Source organism: Microcaecilia unicolor, chromosome 11, assembly GCF_901765095.1.
Source record: "Microcaecilia unicolor chromosome 11, aMicUni1.1, whole genome shotgun sequence".
Lineage (NCBI taxonomy): Eukaryota > Metazoa > Chordata > Amphibia > Gymnophiona > Siphonopidae > Microcaecilia > Microcaecilia unicolor.
In genome coordinates this window covers 104,465,658-104,486,548 of record NC_044041.1, presented here as the reverse complement: position 1 = coordinate 104,486,548, position 20,891 = coordinate 104,465,658, and the positions used below count along the sequence as shown (strand labels likewise).

At 42.7% G+C, this 20,891-nt stretch overlaps 1 protein-coding gene across 1 annotated transcript in view; it reads right to left on the bottom strand.

Annotated features, from left to right (window-relative positions):
• Window positions 1-12,092: 12,092 nt before the first annotated feature.
• Window positions 12,093-20,891, bottom strand: part of LOC115480497 (ras-related protein Rab-11B-like) — a 45,545-nt gene continuing 36,746 nt past the window's right edge. Inside the window, exons 3-5 of the mRNA XM_030219213.1 lie at window positions 15,491-15,684; window positions 14,375-14,455; window positions 12,093-12,641 (exon numbers count right to left, since the gene is read on the bottom strand). Coding sequence (XP_030075073.1) covers window positions 12,496-12,641; window positions 14,375-14,455; window positions 15,491-15,684 — 421 coding nt within the window. The 3' untranslated portion in view covers window positions 12,093-12,495. The remainder of the gene's footprint in view (window positions 12,642-14,374; window positions 14,456-15,490; window positions 15,685-20,891) is intronic.

The following is a 20,891-nucleotide window of genomic DNA, read 5'->3' as shown; positions in this document are numbered from 1 at the left end:
TAAATTCTTGTAGGGACAGGTAAGATTTCTTTCCCCATGCCAACTCTAGTGTACATACCCTCCCACCTGTCCTAGAACTTGTATTTAATTTGGGCTTTTTGCTTTGCATCCCATTGGAGAACCCGCGCTCCCGTGCTGGGCGGGAAGCACATTCACAGTCGGATACTGCTATAAAGTTCTACATTGTAAGCTATTCAGCTTCCGCACCAGGCTCCCTCTGGATGACATCACCCACATCTGAAAATATTCAGCCTGCTGTCCTCTGAGAACACCAGCTACAGGTAAGTATCTTTCCTGTGTTCCTGGAGCAGTTGGCTGCGACAGCGGGGTAGGGCAGAAGATCGGGCCCACTTATGACCCATGCAGGAAATTGGAGTACCACCACAGGCCAGCAGCGTCAAAGACTCCTGATTCTGCAGGGAAACCCTCCGCAGCCAGCAGCTCAATTTGTGAGACCTCTGCCAGGAACTCTGAAGCAACCCTACAGGCTGGCTGCATCAGCCGTCCCCATTGTCTGCTCTCCCCCACCTCCAACCCTGGCTTGCTATGGAGCTGGCCAGAGGGCGGGAAGGCGTGGTCTCTCTCTGCAAAGGCAGAATGATCCAGCTTAGTCCCAGCACCGACTACATGTTGTGCACTCCTGCTTTGTCCTCAATCCTGCTGTGTCGTGTGGTTTAGAAAACAGGTTTCATACAAGCTCAATAAACCTGTGAATGAAAGCCATGTGAAGCAGTGGCTTTCCTATCCTGCTCTGCTGGATGGTAGAATTTGCTATTTCCTTACTGTCCCATGTGTCTGTCAACACCCCACCCCTTTGAGCTTCCTGATGATATAACCACTTCTGCTTTGGGCAAACGCATGGTAGTCACGCTTAGCAAGTGGCTGTCCTGCACATGTGCTGGCTTTTTCCCTAAGCAGCTGTTTGCTGTTTTTGCGAGCAGCTCATTTGCATGCAATTTATTTTTTTGAGCATCGCTCACTATTTTTAGCAAGGTGGAAATACTGAACAGCTATTTCCGGGAACGTCAATAGAACCTGCATCAGCTTTTTTCAGTTCAACAGGCAAAATATATTTCAGCACGTAACAGTTGCATTGTAAGAGTAGGAACAGCATATATGTGGAAGCAGATTGGGAAGCCTTAAAATAGCCCATCTACGTGAATAATGAGGAGTATCAGCTTCACCACTTGTCAACAACAAACAGCACTAAAATTATTGCACTTCTGTATCAAAGAGAGGAAAATGTTTTTCTTGCTGTTGGTAGAATCACCCTTCATAAGCCAGAGAATGCTGGCTGCAGTGTTACTTGCCCTCAGGTCATCTCACTAAGATGAGCAGGTTCTTGTTTTTCCCTTAAAGTGCCTATAGTAGTAGTTCTGATTGTGTTGGGGCCTCAAAGAATAAAAATCAGAACTACACAATTAACCATGGAATGTTAATTGATAGGTGACAACTCGGAGAAAGGCAGAGGGCAAACATAAGAGTGGAGAGTGGAATTTAGAGCATAAAATAAGGTACATAAAGCCCAGCATCTCAGCTCTGAAGGTAGCCAAGCCAGGGCACAAAACATTCAGCTGAAGGTCTACTTCCTAGAGCTCATTTGTTAGGGATGACTAATGGCTTCCCCGGGCTACAGCACTGATCACTTTTTTTTTAAAACTAGACTTTCCCTCCAGGAACCTATCCAAGCCAATTTTGAACTCCATTCTTTTTCATTCATCTCCCATTCTATTAGTCACCTTGACCACGTCCTCCAGTAACAGATTCCATAGCATAACTGGGCACAGCCCAGGGGGAAAAAAATGCATTCTATGATTAGTTTCAGGGATGTCTGCTTGTTCATATCTCATCGAGGGAAGCAGAATTTCATAGCCTCAGTCTACACAGGGCCAAATAAATTACTGGTGGTAATCAGCCTACCTGCCCGCTCTTGAATATCAGCTGCACACAAGGGCTAGGCCAGTGATGGTGAACCTATGGCACGCGTGCCAGGGAGGGCATTCAGAGCCCTATTTGTTGGCACGCGCGCCCAGCCACTTTCCCTTCATCCTTCGTGGCTGCTACAAAAAGGAAAAAAAAAACCCAAGCAATCGCGGCACCGCAGCCCGGGCAGCCATCGCATTGCTGTTCAGCTCTGCAGCCGGTGCACAACTTCCACTTTCGCTGCGTTCTCCACTGTAAGGCTCCTCCCGAGTTTGCTCCGTCTCCAGTCCAGCCCATCTGGACTAAACATCACGGCATCGCGTCTTCCTCTCCCTGCAGCACCCTGTGCGCGAGCACGTCAGTGTGTGTGCCCGCCCACTGTTCTTCAGTGCAGCTGCCGCTCCGCGATTCCCACCTTCTGCTTCAGCTGCAGTGCTGCACTCCACCCCCACCGAGCCACCGGTATCGTCGGCAGAAGAATCGACTTGCAGTTGGAGGAGCAGACAGAGCCCAGCTAATATCCCCAAACTTTGAAGTTTAATTGGCAGTGGAAGTTGAGGGTGGGGGGGTGGGTAAACTTTGAATTTTGTGCTCATTTTTCTACACTGTTCAATAGAGTTTAATTGGCAGTGGAAGTTGTGGGTGGCGGTGGGTAAACTCTGAATTTTGTGCTCATTTTTCTACACTGTTCTATATAGTAATACATGGCCAAATTTAAGTAAGGATTATAAGCTATTCTGGGAGCCAATCTTTATTGCATTGACACAAGAGTGATGTAACCTTTTCCTAACCCACGTGCCTTCTAGGTAAGAAACCAAGCACAAGCTTAGCTCATTTCTCTCCCTTAAAAAAAAAAATATATATATATTTACGAGGTCCAGAGAAACTCCTAGACACGGTAAAGAATAAAACATGAGGAATGGGTGGCCACAACCAAGCACAATAAAACAGCTGCTCCTCCTGCACTTTCAGGATATCAGGCGGCTCCCCTATGTCCCATCAACCAGAACCCTGGGGGTTACCCTGGATAACTGTCCTTTCATTCTCATATTTCAAGGCTGTTTTTTTCCCCTCTATTCGTCCTGTTCTAAATCGTAACTCCCTCGATAATGGTCTTTCCTGACCATTTATCTCACTTCATGAATATTGCATTTTTCTTAATGTAGCTGGTTTAAAGCATTTTATTGATGGGATGAAGTTTTATAAGGCTTTTGTTGTGAACTAATTTTATTGATGGTGCACATGTGTTGCAGCGTGATCACAGCTGCCTGTGGTGCCTGTTGGAGTGTCAGCTGAAGAAGTTGGGCCCTCTCAGTTCAGTCCCAGGCTTTTTAGTTTTATGTAATGCTGGTGGGTTTCTTTCTGGGTGGGGGGTGGGCTTAGTGCCCAGCTTAAAATATTTTTAAAAAATTGTATTTAATGTTGGTGGGGGTGATCTCTGCAATACCTGGGAGTTTCATATTATTTTTATTTTTTTGTAGACTCAGTCTTGAACACCCAAAAATGAGTGCAGCAAAAAAAGCAAAAACAGATAGTGGAAGATCATTCCAAGAGGTCTGGACAGAGTCATTTGGAGTTATTGAACGCAATGGAAAAGCGTTATGTAGTCTGTGTAATGAAAGTGTTGTGTGTCACACATCAAGTGTCAGACGGCACTTTGACACCAACCACAAAAATGTTACCAAACTAAGTGAAACTGAAAGAAAAGAGTTTATTGAAGGCGAATTGAGGAAATTTAATTCCCAGTATCTTAGTTTTTCCAACTATCTTTCTAGAACAAATCATCTGACAAATGCCAGTTTTCAAATTTCACTGTGCATAGCAAAACATGGTAAACCCCTCTCTGATGGGGAGATTATCAAAGCAGCCACGTTGTCTGCGAGTAATTCTCTTTTTCATGATTTGCAAAACAAGGATAAAATTATTCAACGCATCTCTGAGATGCCACTTAGCAGAAATACTGTTAAAGATCGAGTCCAGCACATGGCAAGTGATGTTAGTCAGTAGCTCACCACTGACTTACAAAAGGCAGCCTGTTACTCCATGTGCTTGGATGAAAGTACAGATGTAAATAATCACGCAAGACTAGCAGTAATTTTGCGTTATTCTGTTGGTGACATGAGAGAAGAGCTGGTGAAACTGTTGTCTTTGCCTCAAAGAACACAAGGGATAAATATCTACAATGCTGTGATGGAGGCTTTTTTTGTCACAAGACATAAGACCAGAAAAAGTGGTTTCAATTACTAGTGATGGGGCACCTTCTATGGTGGACACATCATCTGGTTTCATAAGGTTCTTTGTTAAAGAAATAAAACATGAAGTCATTCAGTTCCATTGTTTTATACGTCAAGAAGCTCTCTGTGCCAGGGAAAGCAGCAAAAAATTTGAGGATGTCCTCAAAGATATCACAAAGATGGTTAATTATATCATAGCTCATGCTCTGAATTTTCGACAATTTCAAGCACTTCTTGATGAGGTTCAGGCACAGTATAATTGTTTACTTATGTACAATAATGTCCGGTGGCTGAGCAGAGGACGAGTCCTGGAGAGATTTGTAGCTTGCTTGGATGAAATTAGGCTGTTTATGAATGAAAAAAGGCAGGAATATCCACAGCTCACTGATATGGCCTGGCTTACCAGCCTCATGTTTTTTTTTACAGATTTTACACTACACTTCAATGTACTGAACAAACAACTACAAGGTGTAGCTGTAGGGAAAACAGCAGAAGGGATGTTTTGTGATATCAAAACATTTGAGAGAAAACTTCAGCTCTTTGAAAGAGACCTTGAAAGTGGGCAGCTAAAATATTTTCCAAATCTAAAAATGCATTTAGAAAATTCTAAAACATTTGCAGACAGTCCTATAAGCCATCAGGAAATCTACACAGAATTTTCTAGCGTTGTACAAGCTGCAAAGTTGAATTTTAGTAACAGATTTTTACAGTTCCATAAAATGGAGACAACCCTGTGTTTTCTAACTTCACCAGAGAGAGCCAAATTTGAAGAACTTGATCTTTCCTGCTTACAGTGGTTAGATTTAGGAATCTGGAAATGGAGCTATTGGAATTTCAAGAAAACTCTATCTGGAAAAATAAATTCTGTGACCTGCGTGTAACACTTGAGAAAATAGAAGGGATGACAAATGACAGCAGAGTTAGTTCTGAAAATGAAATCCTTAAAGTGTGGAATTCTTTGCCAAATAATTTTAAGTCAATGAAAGCACTTGGGATTGCTTTACTTACTCTGTTTGGGTCATCATATTCTTGTGAGCAGCTGTTTTTAACTTTGAATTATATAAAATCTGACATCAGAAACAGACTAACAGATGACCTGAGTGCTGCATGTGTTGCTCTCAAATTTACAAAGTATGAGCCAAGGTTAGACAAGTTATCAGCATGCATACAACAGCAAAAATCACATTAATTATTCAAAAGCATGCCAAATGTTTTAAAAGTTCTGTTATTCAGGTTAAATTGCCCTGTTGGCACTTTGCGATAAATAATTAGATTTTGGGTTGATATTTGGGCACTCGGTCTCTGAAAGGTTCGCCATCACTGGGCTAGACTATTAAAATATTACCATGGGCTTTTTTTTAGAGTGGACCATGTCTCACTTGTCCAGGAAAGAGGGGGTTACAGCAGTGGCACTACATTGTCTACTACTACTATTAGAAAAATAATAGTAAAAGTAGCAAAAACCAGTGGGTCTCATTTTCAAAACAGAAAAACATCCCAAAACGGCAAAGCAGCAGATGAGTGGATTTTTTTTCTTCCACAAAAACTTCCAAATTGCTATTTTCAAAACTTTTTTAAATTAAGATTTTATCATAATAGAATTAAAGAATAAGTAAGAAAACGTTTGGCAAGGAAATGTATACTTAAACTGGAGACAACAGCACTCACCCTCTGTGACTGAAAAATGAAAGGCTTGATATGAAACAGGGCTCTCCTAGAGCTGGCGATATGGGACAGGCTTCTGTATAGAGCGATCTGTTAAATTTGTTACATTACAAGCATGGGGAGGGGGGGGATTTCTTGGTGGCATCTGAGACCACTGTGAAAAAAGCAACATGGTGTGTCTTGGGTCTGCATCTCTCTTTCTTGGCAAATGGAGGTAGGGGGGGGGATTTGAAAAAGTACCACATTTCATGCTTGTTGCATTGGTTTCTTGTTTGTAAGTGGTTCTTAATAACATTTAAAAGAATATGAAATTATACATACAAAAGAAAAAAAATCTTTAATAATAAAAGGGGGGGGGGGGGGGGGTTTCTATGTAGTTCATCTAAATCTCATGGAGGCATGTTTTGGGTGGGCTTACGATTTGGATGTTTTTCTGCAATAATGGAGCATTGTAAAAATGTCCAGGACAAAAAAAAAGTCATTATTGAAACAGGTCTTGCCAAAAACATCCCAAGTGCCAAAAAAGTGCCCAAACTGACCAGATGACCACTGAAGGGATAAAAGCATGACCCTTCTCTCTTAATCCCCCAGTGGTCACTGACCCCCTCATACACCACAAAGAGATTAAAATGACAGTTCATACCAGGCTCTGACAGCTACAGATATAATGGTCATTCCTCGGAGCAGTAAGTAGGGCCCTGGGCAGTGGACTGTAGAGAAGGGGACCAGCCCATACTCTAGTACACTTGTGGTGGAAAGTGTTAGCACTCCAAAACCCACAAAATACATACTGATCCCACATATAGGTGACACCTGCAGGCATAAGGGCTAGTGTAGTGATGGGGGGGGGAGGGGGTTTTGCTATTCCTAGAGGGCTCCCCATACAATATAAGGGGTTACTGATGTGATGTGTATCTAGGACCTTTTATGCGATGTTCACTGCAGTGCCCCCTAGGCTGCCCCACTGCTCTACTTGAATGTCTGTGTGGCCAGTCTAGTTCTTGGGCATTTTTTCTTTTGGACCTTTTTTTGTTTGAAAATGGCCCTTGAAGAAAAATGGCACTGATTACAAAACCATCTTTAAAAAAGTATATATTTTTTTCTGGTTCAGAAATTACCATGATTGGCACTGTTTGCATGTTTTTTTGCTAACTGTCCAAAATCAGATTTGGATGTCATAGCAAAAATGCCCCTCTATGTATTTTAGGTTTATTAGGGTGCTTCCTCGTCTGCCAAGGGCTTTCTTTACGTTTCAGTTGTAGTCATAATTCATCCACCTAGCAATCTGTCAACTGTTTTTGCTTGTGAAGTCTTCCATCTGGCATTATATAGTCAGCATTATACAGTCTAATCTGTTGATAGCTTCTATTTGGTCCCCCAGTCTGCTCATTTTACTCCTGGGGGGAACGGCAGAACTATAGAATTTGCACTTCTGCAGAATTCTGCACATGGGAAGGAGCAAACATCAGTTCATACGGTTCCTTGCACAGCTTTCATTTAGATCCCTTTTTGAATATGCTAGAGTTGTCGTTAATCTTAGAATTTCTAATATATATTCTATTTCTATATCAACATCTCTCAAATGTTTGTTCTTATTGAAAAATTAAATGTTTAAAACTTAGTCCTATGCTATACATGAATTTTAAATATTCATGAACTATATATGTTAACTATTGAGTAGAGAATGACATGGGGACAGGGTGGAGATGGAGACAAACGTTGTCCCCATGTCATTTTCTACTTTGATGCCTGTTAATGAACTGGACTGTTATGTTTGAGTGATGCAGACGATATTTTGATTTTTTGGAAAAACAAGCAAACGTGTTGGCCACATCTAGCAAAATTTGCATGAGGGATCCTGTACATCCTCCTACCAGCACTTCTTCTAAGAAGGCATCTTCTATTGCAGGAAGGACTGTGGAAGACAGGAGAGCTAGACTGAATCCCAAGATTGTTTATGACTTCTTCTTCATCCACAGATTAAAAAATCATAACAGTGCTTCATAGGGCATATTTTTCCCCTCTAAGGCAATTAGAACAGGTTGTATTTTATACTCCTGGACATTTTAACAGGGTGGATTAGGATTCCTTGGGGTAGTAGAAATCAGCTACTGTTGGGGTTGGAAGGGTAGATAGAGGGTGGTGGTGAGGAGGGTTATTATAGCTGCTTGCTGTTATTATTGTTTTCTATTTGTAATTTATACACAATAGTTGCAAAGCATATTGTTCCTTTTGTACTTTAATAAAAAGATTTAAATATAAAATCATAATTGTTTGAGGCTTCTGCAGATAGGGACGGGACCAGAGACAGAACCTGCGGGGATGGGGTAGAGACGGAGACAGAACCCACAGGGATGGGATAGGAACATCTTTGTCCCCGTGTCATTCTGTGCTACTGAGTCAGAGCCCCTGAAGAAGTGTTAGTGGAGACAAGGAATATTTCCTTACTGGAAACATGAGTTTGGCTGGTTTTACATTTTGATTGTAGAACTGGTGTGGCAAGTGCCTCCTGATTTTTTTTTTTTAAGGGGAGGGGTTCATGTGTTACCCAATCTTTAAAATGGCTTTATTCCAGCTCCTGTTTTTATCCCCCCCCCCCCCCTTCTTTTTCTGTCACCAAACTCTGCTTTCTCATTTTCCTCTTGAAGTTTTATTTCCACTTTTCTGTATAGCTTAAGCTGAGCAATTTTGTGAAATGGAAGACAGACAGGGTCTGGGGCATTTGATTTCTACACATGCTTTACTTTATATTTCATATCATAGAAAACATTCTTCTTCAACATTTTGTATTTACTCAAACATAGCTTAGGAAATTTGTAGAAAAGCACCAGTATACAGTCAGTAGTGTTGAATACTGTTTTACTGTATATCCATATTACAGAATAAAAATCATGCACAAATCAAATACATGCATACATAGGCGTGTATATTATGTATCTACAGACCTAATCACAATTAACTGAGTATCAAACATGGAGAAAGCAGATAAAAAAATTTAAGGCCAAGGTGCAAGACCACAGATCAAAGCTGTCAGCTAACCTGATAGGTGCTGTACAGGGGCTCCAAGCCTAAGGATTCAATGCTGTTCATTGACTGAGATGACAAATATTCACTTCTGTACAGCAGCAGCAGTAGTATTAAGATGAATCCTTGAGTTCAGTTCTCCCCCTCTACCCCAGTTTTCAGGATTTTGGCAGGATGAACAGCCACTCCCCAAAGCTACTTAGTGCAGCTCAGAAAAATGTGTCTCTATTACTCCCAGTCAACCAGGCTATAGGTTACAGTGATCCTCTTTTGCTACAGTAATCATTCATTCCACCATTTCCCAAGGGATCCCCTGCTGTGGTAGGGAAATAATTCAAGTTTACTTCCCAAAAACATCAGTAGGGGGCTATCTCATGCAAGCAAAGGATCTAGTAAAAGAAGCATAGAAGAGTGCGCAGAGTTGTCTTTTTAGGCTGATATGAACAATTTGACCTTATCGAGAATTCTGGGCTTATCCATTTTGCCCTACCCCTGCACGCTCTGTATGGCTGGATCCCAAGAGTGAAGTATTTATCATGTTTGCTGCTGCTGCTCCTCTTCTTGCATTCTTAATGACCAGCAACACAAGTGTACTAACCACAGGCGCAAAGGCTGTGGTAGAAGTAGCAGTGTAGGAAAAAAGCAGGACGTGCTTGCCCCTGCAGTTCTGGAACCACAGTTACAGGGGGGGGTGTGCGCAAAGGATTATGTTCTTAAGATTCTACTTTTAATTAGAGAATGGGACCTTGCTTTATCAGACAGCTCAGATAGTTTCACATCCTTTTGAGCAATATAAATGTTTCACATTTCATGGAAATCGAATACCTTCTTGGGTAAGAACTATTAGGAAGCTGGAAAACCTTATCACATCCTGCTTCCAAATGCCACAGCTTCATCCACATTATGCTCTGGACCTGATTTTTCCAACACTCTTTAAATACAGTTGCTCAAGTAGGAGGCGAACAGGATCTATGATACTACTTTGCAAACATGGAGGTGAGTAGGCATCAGGAGTGTTTACCTAGGCAAGAGGACATGAACCAGCTGATTATCTTATGTATCTATGCTAATTTATGGGATATCCAATTAGGTTGTTGTTCTTTTGCTGTTAATAAAAGCACACCTTTGAAAGAAACTTTATCGGGTTCTTCTGCTTCAGAACAAGCCATGCTTCAAATTATATAGCCTAAAAATAGGCCAGTGGAGACAACCTCTTACCCACCATGATTTATAAAATAAATACAAGCACCAAACAGCAATAAACTCTACAGCAAAAGGTAGAATCCCAGAACAGCAACTCAAGGTGTGGCCTGGACCACTGGTCTACAGTGGACAAAGAAGCCTTTAATTCATCAGCCCTAACAGGCATGCAAGTCATTCATAGGTATGTGGTTTTCTGCCTATTAAGTCTTGACCTACTTAAAAAAAAAAAAGTTCCAATGGGAAATAATTGCATTCTTTCTGTATGGCTCTCCCAGGGAGCAATCATTTACAGGATCCCTGTGGTGTTTTCTATCATTTTCCAGGCACATCATCATCCAGTGGCTCAGCATGCAGGATGTGCCTTACTCAACTACAAATGTCATTCTGACTAGCCAAAACTGGAGATGGGCAGTTGTTTCAAATGAATGTCATTTGCAACTGAGTACTATATACATATAGTGCACACTCATTCCCTCATAGTATGAGCATGCACTCAAATGTGTGTACTGGTTTGTACATGCTCATACCATCAGGGAAAGAGTGTACTATGTACAAATAGTATACAATCTTTAAGAAAAGAATGTGCACATAGTTCACACTTAATGACATTTGTTTCCACCCAGGGAAAGAAAACAAATACAAAAAAACAAGAGATTTCTTTGTGCACATCCCTAACCACAACAGTGCTTGCCCCGAGCAGTAGTCCAAGCCCCTGCTAGCACAAACAACAGTCATAAAAGAACAGATCTCCTGCTTGTCACTACAGACCAACTAGTGAGCTAGCCTCTGTTCATTCTCTTATACTTATGTACTTCTAACCCTTCCATATCAGGAGGCTGCTACAATAAATACTGGCCCAGACTAACACTGAACAACTACCACCCCCCCTTCTACCTTAGCAGCCCCTTGAAACACACTCATGGCCTCATTAACCATATAGCTGTTTCCCTGCATCTTTCTCTCTCTCGCTGGTAGGGCTGGCAGCCATGTTTACAAGACTAACAATGGCATCAAGCTGATAAAGGCTTTATGTGGCATCTGTAATATCAATGCTATCATAATCAATAAAAACCAATCAAGATGTCATGCATGCAAGACAAGCTGTTATCCTCTCCCAAGTTACACAACAATGACTGAGAAGCTACTGATGACCTATATTAACTAGTAAAAAGACATGCAAGGTCTGTTTTCATGTGGAGCATTTGAGATATTGCACAGTCAATAAAGAAAGGATCTTAGTGATCTTCACAAACTAACAATGCCAACATTAAAGGCCAGATACTTCCTGATACATCAACACGTCCTATGAAATAAACCATAGACCTATGTACCTACACCAGAAACATCTACAGCTTACTAAAAAAAAAAAAAAGTCAAATCCAGCAACACTCCACATTGAAAACAAATGGAAGAGTTTACAAAAGTTTTTTTTTGTTTTGCATCAACTTTATAAAATACACAATGTCTATGTGTATTCCCCTACCATGGGTAAAGTTCTACATATAAAAACGTGCTACTCCAGCCTCAAGGCTACACTGGATCAAAGGAGCTGCAACTAGTCCAATCCACCTCTGTACATGTGGAGAAAAAAATAGGGCAAAGACATGAACTGCACTAACACTAATCCATTACCAAGGATTGACACCAGCACTTGCTGTACACCATTAACATTTTAAATGCCGCTTGGAGGACAGAGTTAGAATCAGTGAATCTGGTTAGTACAAGGAATCAAGTCATGCATGCACAATTCCTCCTGCAGCGGCTGACTGCTTTGTGCTCCCCAAGCAGGATAAAGTAGAGAGATCTCTCAGCCAGGACAAAGAGTTCAAACAGAAAGATGCTAGAAACCCGATGAGCTTGCACAACTATGCATGAGGAAACAGACTAAAGAGATGGATCACCAGGATACAGAATGTTACATTTGGTCCTTTTCCATTTCTGCTTCCAATGCAGTCTCCATGATCACACACATTCGACTGAAGATTAAATTAAGTCTGGCTACATGAGGAAAAGGGGAGGGGGTTAGAGAATTGAATTGGATTGAATTCTCGTGATTTTGCCCATTGGAATGGACAAACCCTGTAGTCAAGGCTGGAAAATTCCACCCAGCCACTGCATCAAGATCAACCAAATGCTCCCAACCAAGTCTCAGGTCATGGCACAGAGGGATTTTTTTCAGAAGGGCATGTCATCCCTACAGTGATAGTGGTGAGCGAGTTGGTAAGTAATATATACAGTGGAAAGAAGCTCGTCTGAGTATCTAGACAAAGCACTTGAAGGCAAACACTGCAGCATTAATCCCAAACTGACTGATGTAATGAGACTCGGTGGGGGATGGATGTTGATGCCAATCAACCACAGGTTTTGGCAGCACTGCAATGTTATTCCAGCACTGGCAGAGAAGATTATGAGAAGCAGAGTAAAGAAGGTATGGGATACCACAGAGTCACAGGTTCTGGCAGCACTGCAGTTTACTGGATTTCTGTCCATCTGTTGTGGGAGGCACACTGATGTCCACCACATTGTTACCAGGAGATTCATCATGGGCGAAGCGATCTGCAATCTGCTTTTGTGAAACTATTCGATAAATCTCTGAAATTAGAAAATACATTGGTAAAACCCTGGTTTTATAATTACTCCCTCCCAACTCTAAAAATACATTTCCTGCTGGCCAGAAGTATGGGTCACAATAGAATGAAAGTGGATGCTCAGAGCAGCAGTTAGTGCATTCTACATGCTAGTGAGGAAATTATTTGGATTTTGCTCACACCTTTTTCAGTACTCAAGGTGAGTTACGTTCAGGTACACTGGGTATTTCTCTGTCCCTGGAGGGCTCACAATCTAATTTTGTACCTGAGGAAATGGAGGGTTAAGTGACTTGGCCAAGATCACAAGGAGCAGAAGCAGGATTTGAACCGGCCACCTCTGGATGTCGAGACTGGTGCTCTACCACTTCATGTATACTTGGAGGGAAGAAGTGAAAAGCATTAGCTCAAAGGGAGCTAAAAAGGAGGCAGCTGCTAACAGGGAATGGGGGTGGGAAGGAGTCTGCTTAGTATCTGCGCTTTTTAACTTTATCCTGCTCCAAGTTCCTTTTGCCCTTTATCATCTCCTCCCAGGCTCTCCCCACATGGGCTAGAGACCTGCCTTCCTAACATGCTGCCTTTTCATGAGCAACTCTTTACTGCTGATCCTGACATTTCTTCCTAGGCTGACCTGTATGTGTATGCAGTGAGCACTATGCTTCCGAACTTATAATGTAGTTGTCCAGTCCGGTCCCTTCCCCACCCAAACTCTAAGCAAGACAGAAGGGCTAAGGCCCCGATGATGAAATCCCCCATGCTGTTCTGAACAGTGCTGGATAATTAGCACCGGAACAGCACGGGGAATTAAAGAACCTCATGATCAAAACTAATAGCATGCAAATTTATGCACGCTATTAATTTTGATCATCAGGGGACTTCTGTGGGAAGACTGTGCCTGGGCATGTAGTGCATCCCAGGATGCACTGGGCAGAGTAGGGCGATGCTACTCCCTCCTCACTTCAAAGGGTACGGGGTGGGGGTAGAGTTGGCCACTGGGCCACCAGGGACATTTTTTGTGTCGGGGGGGGGGGGGGGGGGGAGAACAGAAGGTCACTGGGCCACCAGGGAAACTTGTTCAGTGGGGAGGAGGTTTACACCCTGACAGCCCGAGCTGCTGGCTTGGGCGGGGGAGGAGTTTTAACCTAGCACCAGCTACGAGCTGCCGAAGGGTTAAGGCGCTATTCCACCTGTACGATCAGAGTGCTGTGCTCTGATCATATAGGTGAAATACTGCAGAGCTCATTTAAATGAGACTTGTGGTATTTCCTGGCGCAGGCGCTGTTTGCAATGCCAGATCCCTCTGATCATGTGTGTGCTGGTAAACATGGGTGCTAGTGGCCTCTAGCACCCAAATTTGAGAGACTTAGGACCTAATCGGGAGTTCTAGCATTTCAAACATGGAGTAGGCTAACTAAACACAGCACAGAGCAAACCCCCACCCCCATCTCACACACAAAGCCTCAGAGAAAATAAGCCTAACATGCTCTTACGTGTTCACTGGTAGATGCTTTGGTAAACAGAAAACCATGCTGGGACTCCATCCACGTTCCTGGAGCTCTTCAGGGCTTTCTATCCCACTGGAGAGATGCTTGCAGTAAGCCCATGAAGCAGAAGGCTCATCTTATACATTACATTTTCCTTCATGACCTTCACTGACAGAATGTGACTGTGGGTGGATTTTACCTCTTAATATGTGACCTTGGGGGCGAGAACTTTAATTCTCAGATGAGGAAACTTTACCTGTCAGAATATTTTTGAATGCTTCCTCTACATTAGTTGAATCCAAGGCAGATGTTTCGATGAATGATAAGTTGTTCTTTTCTGCAAAAGAAGATGCATAAACACTGTTGACAGGACGTAACAGAAGCTTCACTTTTTTTTAAAAAAATCTACTAGCTTCCTTCTGTGCCTTCAGAACCAACTGTTTCATCATGAAGGCAATTTCTCCAATGGACACAGTCCTGCTAAATTTATTCTACCTGCCCCTGTAACCACCACTACTAGAGGGTTTCAGAGAAGCAAATGTAAAAGGCTAAACATGGAGGACTTTGGTCTCCTTTCAACCCAGCCTGTGAGTAAAGTCCTCACACACAAGACATTTCACAAAACTGTGGGAGCAGGCAGAGTTTAGCATTACACTTTACAGTTTATCAACATTTAACAAACTGCCTGGTCTACAAAAGGTCTAACCAGTTTGGAAAGTAAAATAATCATAAAATCAAAAGGAACTCCAAAATAAACGTCTTCAAGAAGATATGGCACCAAACTGAAGGTCTAGTCTGCAGCTCATATGATTATCAGTTTGAGGAACAGGTTATCACAACCCGATACCCTGCTTTTCAGAAAACCAGAAAAAAGGCTTACAATAAAAGTTACAAACACACAATTACAATTTTAAAATCAACCCACCAGTCATCACTGCCTCTCCACAGCTACGATGTCAAAAGCTTTTAAAATTACAAATAGTTAAGATGCTTTTCTACTCTGTAAGTTGAATTCATTCCACAATTGGGGGCCATACTGCTGGTCTACAGCTGAACTAATGGAAAAATACAGCTACCCAGCAGCAACCCCTAGAACATGGTCAGGTCTCTGTCCCCCCCACCAGCAACTTACTTTTACCAGAATGCTTGCTGTTACATAATTTATTTTGAAATTATTCTATTTTGTTACAACAGTCTTGGAAAACGTGTTGAACCACTTCCAGCTATCAAAGGGAACATAAATGTTTGATGTCTGTAGTGGAAAGCAGCCAGCAGCGTTGCTTTGCTGTTCCTTCAAACAGCAGAGACTGCTCTAACTATTATCGACACCATTCAGCATTGATCATGCTTACAGACTCCTTGTGCCACTCGCCTGCAAATGCCCGGGCCTCATCTGTGGGTACAGCTCTCAGGTGCCGCAGGTCGCTCTTATTGCCAACCAACATTATTACTATATTGTTGTCTGCATGATCGCGAAGCTCCTTCAGCCAGCGCTCCACATTCTCGTATGTCAGGTGTTTGGCAATATCATAAACCAGAAGGGCCCCCACAGCACCACGATAATACCTGCAACCAAATTAAAAAGTGTCCAAATAAGAAAAGCTTGGAAAATTGGCGCGTGTGTGTGTGTGTGTTGGGGAGGGGGGGAGGTAGGCCCAAGAATAAAAACATCTGCAATAACACCTGCAATAAATGCACCCAACATTAGAGAATTACTTACCCAATACCCCCAGTAACACTGGTGTGAGGGAACCTGAATGTGTTAGAACATGGCAATAAAGCAGAATCAGCCTAATACTTGGATAGGAGACCACCAGCAAAGACCAGGTATAGAATTCTGCCATAAAAGTCAAAACACAATGATCACCTAAACCTCCATTCCCAGAAATATAGATAAGAGACCAGGAAAAACTTACAAAACATCATTCTATTACAGTCACTCCCAATTCCATCCTCTTGAGTGGGTCTAATAAGCTTAAAGAAGATCACAGAGGAATGCTCTCCTTGCCTGAGTTCAGTTCTTGCTCATGAATCTTCTCTACTACCTCTCTTTCCTGAGACTTCAGGATTAAGTCAGCCCCCTGAACTAGAAGCTGACAAATTCTGGTTTTGCACCAAAATCGGCCCAAAGTTCAGATCTGGCCAGGTTTTAGTTTCAGCAGAAAATGCAAGTGCAAAAGTTGATGCCCGTTCTGTCTGCCCCCCCCCCCCCCCCCCCCAAAAAAAAGAAAAAAAGAAAATAACTACCCTACCATTCCTCCTAGGTTCTCCCCAGCCCTACCAGCTTAGTCAGGGCAGGAGCGATCCCCAGTTAGTTCTGGTTCTGGTCCTGCCCTTGCCATCAAAATGACTGCAAAGACTGCCGCTGAAGGTTATAGTAACATAGTAGATAACGACAGATAACAACCTGCACGGTCCATCTAGTCTGCCCAACAAGATAAACTCATTGTATGTCCTACTTTATATGTATACCTTACCTTGAATTGTCCTTGCCATTTTCAGGGCACAGACCAAAGTCTGCCCAGCACTAGCATTGCCTCCCAATTACCGGTGTTGCCACCCAATCTCCACTAAGCTTCTGTGGATCCATTCCTTCTGAACAGAATTCCTTTGTGTTCATCCCACGCATTTTTGAATTCTGTTACCGTTTTCATCTCCACCACCTCCCGCGAGAGGGCATTCCAAGTATCCACCACCCTCTCCATGAAGAAATAGTTCCTGACATTTTTTCCTGAGACTACCCCTCTTCAACCTCAATTCGTGTCCTCTAGTTCTACCGCCTTCCTGTCTCCGGAAAAGGTTTGTTTACAGATTAATACCTTTCAACTATTTGAATGTCTGTATCATATCACCCCTGTTTCTCCTTTCCAGGGTGTCCATTCTGTTACAAATCTTGGTATCATCTGCAAAAATGCAAACTTTACCTTCTAACCCTTCAACAATGTCACTCACAAATATTGAACAGAATCGGCCCCAGCACCAATCCTTGAGACACTCCACTACTCACCTTTCCCATTACCACCATTCTCTGGCGTCTGTCCGCCAACCAGTTCCTTGTCCAGTTCACCACTTCAGGTCTTATCTTTAGCCTGTCAAGTTTATTCAAGAGCCTCCAATGAACTGTGTCAAAGGCTTTGCTGAAATCTAAGTAGATTACATCTATCGCACGTCCTCATCCAATTCTCTGGTCACCCAGTCAAAGAATTCTATGAGATTTGTTTGGCATGATTTACCTTTGATAAAACCATATAGCCTTGGATCTTGCAACTTATTGGATTCCAGGAAATTCACTATCCTTTCCTTCAGCATCGCTTCCATTACTTTTCCAGTAACCGAACTGAAGCTTACCGGTCTATAGTTTCCAGCTTCTTCTCTGTCACCACTTTTCTGAAAAGACACCACATCCGCTCTTCTCCAATCACATGGAATCTCTCCCCTCTCCCAGGATGTATTAAACAAATTTTTAAGAGGACCCGCCAGAACCTCTCTGAACTCCCTCAATATCCTGGGATGGATCCCGTCTGGTCCTATGGTTTTGTCCACCTTTACATTTAAGTTGTTCATAAACACTCTCTTCTATAAACAGTGCTATATCCGCTCCATTCTCATATGTACTTTTGCCAATCGTGCTCCTTCTCTAGGATTTTCTTCCATGAAAACAGAACAGACGTATTTGTTTAGCACATTTGCTTTTTCTTCATCATTCTCCACATAGCAGTTCACAGCATCTTTCAGTCTCACAATTCCATTTTTAGTCTTCCTCCTTTCAGTAATATACCTGAAAAAAGTTTTGTCGCCCCTCATTACATTTCTAGCCATTTGTTCTTCCGCTTTCGCCATACGTATCTCTCTCTTAGCTTCTTTCAGTTTCATCCGGTATTCCTCTGTGTTCCTCTTCCTGAATTTTTCTGCATTTCATAAATGCCAACTCTTTAGCCTTTTCTGTATTTCATATACACCAACTCCTTAGCCTTTATTTTCTCAGCCACTGCTTGGAGAACCATATTGGTTTCCTTTTTCTCTTGCTTTTATTTACTCTCCTTACATAAAAGTTTGTAGCCATATTTATAGCTTCTTTCAGCCTGGACCACTGCCTTACCACTTTTCATATGTCTTCCCAGCCCATCAGCTCTTTCTTCAGGTATTCCCCCATTTTACTAAAGTCAACATATTTGAAATCCAGGACTTTGAATTTTGAGTGGCTGTCCTCCACTTCAAGCTGTTATATGAAAGCCAAACTGTTTAATGGTCACTGCTGCCCAGGTGGGCACCCACTCTGACAGATACATTTTACCCATTTGTGAGCACCAAATCCAGCATCACTCCCTCTCTCATGGGTTCCTTCACCATTTGTCTGAGCAGAGCACTTTGAAAAGCATCCACAATTTCTCTACTTCTTTCCAATTTCCATCCGATTCCACAGATGGAACTTTCCAATCTGAATCCGGCAGGTTCAAATCTCCCAGCAAAAGAACCTCTTTTTTCTTTCCCAACTTTTGGATATCTGTAACCAGATCTTTATTTAGTTTCTGTGATTACGTCGGAGGTCTGTAGACAACACCCATGTGGTCAGAGGTTCCATCATCTCTTTTTAAGGTGATCCATATCACTTCTTCCTTTCCCCAGGTCTCTGTCATTTCAGTCGCTGTGATATCGTTCCTTACATACAAAGCTACTCCTCCACCTTTACGACCACCTCTAGCCTTCCTAAATAGATTATAGCCGGGTATGTTTGCATCCCATTCATGGGAATCATTGAACCATGTCTCCGTGATTGCAACAATATCTAAGTTTGTCTCTAACATCAGGGCTTGCAGATCATGAACTCTGTTGCTTACACTGTGAGCATTTGTGGTCATCGCTTTCCATCTACATTTCAGTAGCATTTTCGTATTCTGTTTAGTCTCACTTCCTGCTGTATTGGTAAGAAGTGCTTTGCTAACATTGTTGATTTCATTGCTTTCTCTTCTACTGTCACATCTTGTCTTTAGCTTTATCTGGGGGGTGGCCACAGGAAGTGAGCTGCCTCCATATGCCACCCCTGCCTTTTAGTTTAAATGGCTAGAAACATATTGTCTAAATTTCTCCCCAAGGATTTTTTTCCTGCCACAGTGAGATACAGCCCATTGTTACAATGTAGTCTTTTGTTTTTCCATGTATTGCCCCATCCTCCTATGTACCTAAAACCTTCTTGGTGACACCAGGCTTTGAGCCAGCTACTGAAATAATCTTTTCTCTCCCTTTCCAAAAGTAGGTAGTACTTCAGAAAAAGCTACTGTTTGTACCGGTTTTAACCTCTCCCCTGGCTCCTGAAAAGTTCTCTGTGCTGCAAGTGGGATATTATTGGTCAGGTCCTGGCAGCACAGGTCTGGACTTTTAGGACAGAGGCTAAACGGGCAAGAGTCAAAGCTGCACAGAAGGCTCCCTCTCTCTTGGGCAGAGGAGTCAAATCTTACTGTCCCGTATCCAGGGTCATGTGAATATAGAAACATAGAAACATGATGGCAGATAAAGGCCATATGACCCATCCAGTCTGCCCATCCTCTGTAACCCCTAATTCTTCCTGTTCCTAAGCGATCCCACATGCTTATCCCATGCCTTTTTAAATTCTGGAACAGTCCTCGACTCCACCACCTCCACCGGGAGGCCATTCCACACCTCCACCACCCTTTCTGTGAAATAATACTTCCTTAGGTTACTCCTAAGCCTATTCCCTCTTATCTTTGTCATATGCCACCTCATTCCAGAGCTCTCCTTCATTTGAAAAAGGCTCTCTTCCTGTACATAAATGCCCTTGAGATATTTAAACATTTCTATCATGTCTTCTCTCCCAGCGTATACATGTTGAGGTTCATAAGCCTGTCCCTATAATTTTTGCATTCAAGACCGCTTACTAATTTCGTAGCCGCCCTCTGGACCGACTCCATCCTGTTTATATCTTTCCGTAGGTGCAGTCTCCAGAACTGCATGCAGTACTCCAAATGGGGCCTCACTAAAGACTTATACAACGGCACTATCACCTCCTTTTTTCTGCTGGTCATGCCTCTCTTTATGTACCCAAGCATCCTTCTGGCTTTGACCGTCACTTTTTCTACCTGTTTGGAAGCTTTATGGTCATCAGACACAATTCACCCCCAAGTCTCGCTCTTCCTTCGTACACTGAAGCACTTCACCCCCTATGCTGTGCCGTTCCCTCACATTTTTGCGCCCCAAGTGCATGACACTGCATTTTTTGGGATTAAACCTTAGTTGCCAAATATTGGTCCATTCCTCCAGCTTCGCTAGGTCCTTCCTCATGTCATTCACACCCTCCAGGGTGTCCACCCTGTTGCAGAGTTTAGTATCATCCGCAAAGAGACAAACCTTACCAGACAGCCCTTCAGCAATATCGCTCACGACGTTAAAAAGAGCCGGCCCTAGGACTGATCCCTGCGGTACTCCACTGACGACATCCATTTCTTCAGAGCAAGCTCCATTTACCACTACCCTCTGCCTCCTACCATTCAACCAATTTTTTACCCACTCAGTTACTCTAGGTCCCACACCGAGGACACTCAATTTATTCATCAGTCGCCTGTGCGGAACCGTGTCAAAGGCTTTGCTGAAATCCAAGTATACCACATCAAGGGCCCCTCCCACATCCAACTGTTTGGTCACCCAGTCGAAGAAGACAGTCAGATTCGTCTGACATGACCTGCCACTAATGAAGCCATGCTGCCTAGGGTCCCACATTCCATGTAGTTCAAGAAATCTCACAATCCTCCTCTTTAGAA